Below are 6000 nucleotides of genomic sequence, written 5' to 3'. Positions count from 1 at the left end.
TTGATATGTAAATGTGGATATTACTAAACATTTGTGCAATAAAGTTTCAAATAATGCTCTCTCCTGGGTTTGAGTTCTGATGAACTGATTTTTAAAGGGGTCACAAGTTGGTATGATTCTTATGGGTCTTCATGTAAAGTTTGTAACATACTTGCTAATACGGGAAATATGCTAATACAGGAAATATGCTAATACGGGACAGTCCGTCAGCGGTCGTGGGTGGAGTATGAGCAATATGACATCATATTGCTCAGAAAATCCAAACGGCCTGATTATTGAGAGTGTTTATACTTTTGAGGATTAAAAAAAAATGAGTAAATGGATTTTTTCATTGTATGGTGGTTGTGTCCACACACAGCAAAGACACATTTATATGCAAACACTATATAAAAGTGAATTTTCAATTCAATCCAATGACCCCTTTAAAAATCAAGAAAAGGTTTAATCCTCATGATATGGGCCTTTTAAATGGGAATAAAATGGATGGATCCACAGAGGCCATGACGTCTGCCACACCCTTCACCATGAACACACACACACCAAAATCTTTGCATTCAGCATTTCTGGAAGTTTCTGTCATGGATTCATTGCAAAATGTAATTCCAGTCATTTGTCTGTTTGGTGTGGGAGTTTTCTAGCTTGCTTTCTTTTTCTGTTCCACTCCCTCCATCTGAATCACAGTCAGGTCAATCTGTAGCCACTGGATGTGGGAGTTTCAGGGTGTGTGTGTTTGTGTGTGTGATATCATTAGGAAGCATGGCATTAGTTTTCCCTGTTATGCTAATGTAATTGAAAACTATATTTCTTCGCGCCCTGACAAAATTTACCAATTCACAAAATTAAAGGAACGCATAGCTGATATAAAACCTGGATGACTATTAATTTCCTACTACTTAATTCTGAAAAAAACAGAGATCTATTTAGTGGACCAAAAACTTCCACACGTAATAACCTAGAATACTGTCTAACACTTGATGCCTGCTCTGTCAAGTCTTCGTCGTCGGTTAGGAACCTGTGTGTGTGTGTGTGTGTGTGTGTGTGTACGTGCTCATTGATACCAATCTTTCATTAGAAAACCACGTTTCTAGTATCTGTAAAAACGCATTCTTCCATCTTTATAATATATCTAAATTCACAAGTTCACACTTACAAATAAGTCAGATAGAATAAAAGAGTATTTGGCGTGCTGTCCGAGGAGAGGCTCGGTACTCGTACTCCTGGCTGTAAAAGAATGAGCCAAGAGTGAGGAGTCGGGTGATGGAGGGATGCTGGAAACTGTCAAGGAATGTTAGGTGAGTGAATATATATATGCTTCTTCTCATGCTGATAGGGTAGACATAATTGGTAGTAGATTGGATTAATTATTTGAATGTGCTCCTCCCGAACTTTGTTTATAAAACATAATTTATGACATTTGCTTTCAATGACAAATGCTGAACCGTTAGTTCATGACCTCACGGCTAGAATATTGTAATGCTCTGTAGTCATGATGTAGTCAGCCGGATCCGGGCCGCACACACATGCTACTATTACTGTTAATACTAACATTACAGTTTTTCAAATTGCTTACACACAATTTCTGAAACTATGGCTCCATTTCTTTAAACTACACAAAACCACAAAACACACACACAACATGCAAAACATCAGACATCTCTTCCAAAAGCAAACACTTCATTCTAAACTATTTTAACTCTTCCAAAATTTTTATTTTTTCGTAGTAACTCTACACACAAACATCAAATTGTTAACCACATACACACACCAAACTACACACAGATGTGAAAAATGTAAAACACAACTATCTTGTGTGTTTTGCTTGTTCAGTGCAGTGGAGTTACAGAAGTTTGTCACACACACATATGTGTGCACTAATACACTGTATATACAGTATGTGCACAACTGATGAATTTTACAGCTATTTTACTGAACTGAATCAACACTAAAGTGACTTGAGCTGAATAATGACACTATTGGCTTGTTAAAGCTGCTTTTCAGGAGAATTTGAATGTATTACTATTGTGAAGCCACTGTGAAACAATCTGTATTGTATAAAACACTATAGAAATAAAGGTGATGACTTACTGGTATATGCATATTCAGTATATATTTACAAAATAAACAGAAAGGCAAGGGTGACAAATACAATGTTTTTTTTCAAACATAAATGTAGTTTTCATTTCTAAGTGATCAATTTATGTATAAGTGTTTTCACTCATGAGGTAATCGGGTTACCCATTACAGTTATTGTTCTAAAGGAACCAAATAATTTATTGCTAAATTAACAATAGCCTAATATTAATTATAAATCATTCTGATTGATAATCGATTTATAAATAAAATCAGCGCTAACATATTCTCCAGGTTGATGTTTATTCATAACTTCATAACACGTTTATAAAGAACTTATTGCAACATTACCAGCATAATGTTTCCATTCATTGTAGCCTATGAGGAACTGCTTTATAATTATATCAATTTTCGAAGTAAATTGTTTTTGTTTTTGTTTTTTTAATACTGCTGATAAAGCTGAAATGGACAAAACTGAATGATGCCTTATTTTTTACCACCTGACAAGTCCCGGGTCACCTGATCAATCTGTGCTCTGATTGGTGTGATCTGTTTACACGCAGCCTTCTATTGGACAGCTGAGCCGGGTTGGGGGCGGGACTTGTCGTAATGCGATCTGGTGCTTCTTTCCACTTGAGCTGTCAATCAAAGGCCTGTATTCACTGTTTCGTGTGGAAGCTTAGAAATGGAATAAACCAGCAGAATGTTACGAAACTGTTTAAAGTGGGCGGAGACACGCTGGGTCTAAATAATGTTTTATTTTTGTTTTATTTCTTCGCTGTGTGTTTCGAATCTAGTGCCGTTTTTTCAGTATCAATGTTTATGTGTAAACTTGTGCAGATCAGAGAATACGCTGAAGTCACGTGATTCCTGTTAAGTTTCTCAGCGCAGTACGTTTGGACCAATCACATTCGTTTCTGATTACTAAGAAGTCGTTTTAAAAAATAATTCTACAGTGACGGCGGAGTGTAGATTTAAATGTGCTTGCCACCTACCAATCCTTGCAAAGATCGTATATAATAGATTACACGTTTTAGTTATCATATGTTTGCGGTAAGACAAAAACCGTCACGAGACGTGAATTCTGCCCAAGAGGAATGCGGCATTGTGGGCCACCGAGCGCCACTTGGCGGAGAAACTGATGAACAACACCGATTGGAAACATCGCGGTTCAAGGATGGTGTGGAAAAGAGGAGGAGAAGGAGGAGTGGATGAAAGGAGGAGGAGTGGAAGAGAGCAAAAAACCAAAACACTCAGCGGTGTTCGCCATGTTGTGTTGAGGAAACACGAGAGAATATATAGACACATCTGAGGGGTTTACAGCGCATACAGCAGATTTAACCTGTTTCATATGATCCCGGATCATTCCAGACGCGCATTGGGATTACACGGGGAATATAGTTTATCCGACACTATGAAATACACTCTTTTTATTTGATGTAGATGTTCCTGTTTTTTTGGGATCCTAATGTTTAAACCCTGAACTGGATTTATATTCGTGTGTTCTGGAATGAAGATCATAAGTATAATTAGCCTATATAAATCTTCAGATCTATTCTAATCATTTTAAAAGAACCAGAAGATCGTCTCGGGATGTTTTTGGACTTGAATGAATCATGAAAGGGAATTAAACTCAAAATGAGCTGTTTCTTTATGTGATCGATTCTCATCAATAAGTTTGAGGACATATTTCCAGTGTGTAATGGACAAGCTGCTGTCTCAGATTTATAATACAGTATGGTTGTATTAATGTTTGATATTTCATCTATGGAAACCTGCAGGCTGAGGATTTGTCAAATCTCTCAAACACTAAACCTCTCTTACAGACTTACACATTGATCCGGACCTGTTTGCTCACAAATGCTTTTGGCAATATTAAAACATTAAATTTAGAGGGAGCGGATTATCAGCTTGGGATTTATTACAGTAGAAGAATCTGCACTGAAAATGAGGACAGGCACCAAACTGGCCTTGGCCATATTCCTCGTCTCCTGTTCATCAGGTAGGTGGACATTTCTGCGTTTTATGCAATAAACTGCACAGCTACAGCCTGTTGACAAGCATTGGTCTTGGTTTCTGTGTGTTACATGCTTTCTCATGCTGTTTCGGATTAATTTAAAGCTTTTTCCAGTGGCACAAGGAGCCGTGTGTGTTTCATCTTACAGTAGTACAGCTGATGTGTATTTGCTCCACTATGATTGTGCACTTCTCAAACAAAGCTGTATACAAGATTTGGTCTAAAGAGCATTTTTATTTTGCCCTTTTAATTTAAATATTAAATCCCATTTTGTTAGTAAAATGACTTCATTCGTAATGCAGAAAGTATCTATAGAGGTCTATGTATAGATAAAGAATAAATATTTATCAAAGCTGCATTTATTTGATCAAAAATACAGTAAAAACAGTGAAATATTATTCTACTGTAAATCAGCTGTTTTCTATGTGAATATATAGTAAAGTGTAATTTATTCCTGTGATCAAAGCTGAATTTTCAGCATCATTACTCCAGTCTTCAGTGTCACATGATCCTTCAGAAATCACTCTAATATGATGATTAGATGATCAAGAAACATCTATGATTATTATCAGTGTTGAGAACAGTTGTGCTGCTTCAGATTTCTGTGGAAACCATCATACATTTTGTTTTTCAGGATTCTTTGATAAATACAAAGTTTACAAGTTTATAAAACAGCATTTTATTTTGCAACGTTGTAAATGCATTTGTTGTCACTTTTGATAAATGCACCCTAACCCTTTCCTGATGAATTAAAGTGTTAATTTATTTAAACTGACCACCCCAAACTTTGCCTATGTACACATACTGTAATGATGTGGATTATTTAGTACTGCAGGACATTGACGTGCAACATCTGATGAACCAACCTGATCTCACGGGAAAACGTACAAATTCTACGAGGTGGCTAATTCGTACGAATTCATACGACCTCACTCGTATGAATTAGTACGATTTTTGCAAAATCGTACATATTTTACGAATTGCCCAATAAGTATGAATTCATACGAATGACCTACCCCTGACCCCGCCCCTAAACCTACCCATCACGTGGGTTTAGACAAATCAAGGTTTAGAGTGAGGTCGTACGAATTAGCCAACTTGTTATCATTCGTACGAATTCGTACGAATTGGTCGTGAGATAGTGTTGGATGAACAGCCAATCAGGATGAACTCATGCTGAGTTTGAGTTTTTAACACTTCTGCTTGGCTAGATTTGCAAAATTAAAGATGCAGAGTTCTTTTTAATAATTCATACATTTTAATGATCTATTCAAATCCATCCTGTAAGTGATGTTTTCACTATTCTAAATAGTTCTTTCTCATAAAAATCATCAGGAGTGAATTTTGTCTTAAAAAATTTGGACATATTTTTTATCCTGAAAACTTTTCCTCTCCCCTTCTTTCTTTTTTTAAATGCATCATGAGTTTGTATCTTTAAGACATGATGTGGCTGAATTGTTGGAATCTTGTTTTTATTGACTTTTTAGCAAAATGTGTGGATCTTTTCTAGTGATCAGCGTCTCCAGCTCCTGGTGTGTGTGTAGAGTCAGATGAAGAGTCTACTCTAGATGATGAGGTTCAGTGTTTGCTGGTGTGTGTGTGTAGAGTCAGATGAAGAGCAGGGCTCGCAAAATCGCCTGCCCGACGTCCCGGGGCTATTGTGTTTTCCATTCGGGCTACCAAAATGCATAACCATCTGAAATAGTGTTCGCTTCAGTCTTGTTATAATCAGATTCAGCGCGTTCTTCATCTTCAATCCGAAGCGGCGCCGAGCACGTCAGAAACAGAGAGGACAGGGTGTGTGTGTGTTCATCTGAGTCTCATTGGTCTGCGGTGCTCGTCAATGTCAGAATATTGAGATGACCAATCAAATCAAAGTAGGCGGGCTTTATGTTCAGAAGAAGCTGCTGAGC

General features: G+C 37.1%; 1 protein-coding gene across 2 annotated transcripts in view; it reads left to right on the top strand.

Moving 5' to 3' along the window:
- The first annotated feature begins 3284 nt into the window (after positions 1 to 3284).
- The window catches only part of acvr2ab (activin A receptor type 2Ab), a 65145-nt gene continuing 62429 nt past the window's right edge, over positions 3285 to 6000 (top strand). The window contains exon 1 of one of the 2 annotated variants that reach the window (XM_084425873.1): positions 3285 to 4072. In XM_084425873.1, the coding sequence (XP_084281999.1) occupies positions 4018 to 4072 (55 nt within the window). In that variant the 5' untranslated portion in view covers positions 3285 to 4017. The remainder of the gene's footprint in view (positions 4073 to 6000) is intronic. The other variant, XM_084425872.1, reaches the window with a different exon arrangement.

This window comes from Rutilus rutilus (assembly GCF_951802725.1).
Source record: "Rutilus rutilus genome assembly, chromosome: 12".
Lineage (NCBI taxonomy): Eukaryota > Metazoa > Chordata > Actinopteri > Cypriniformes > Leuciscidae > Rutilus > Rutilus rutilus.
Note: the sequence above shows the minus strand (reverse complement) of the source record. Positions and strands in the feature narration are given on the sequence as shown.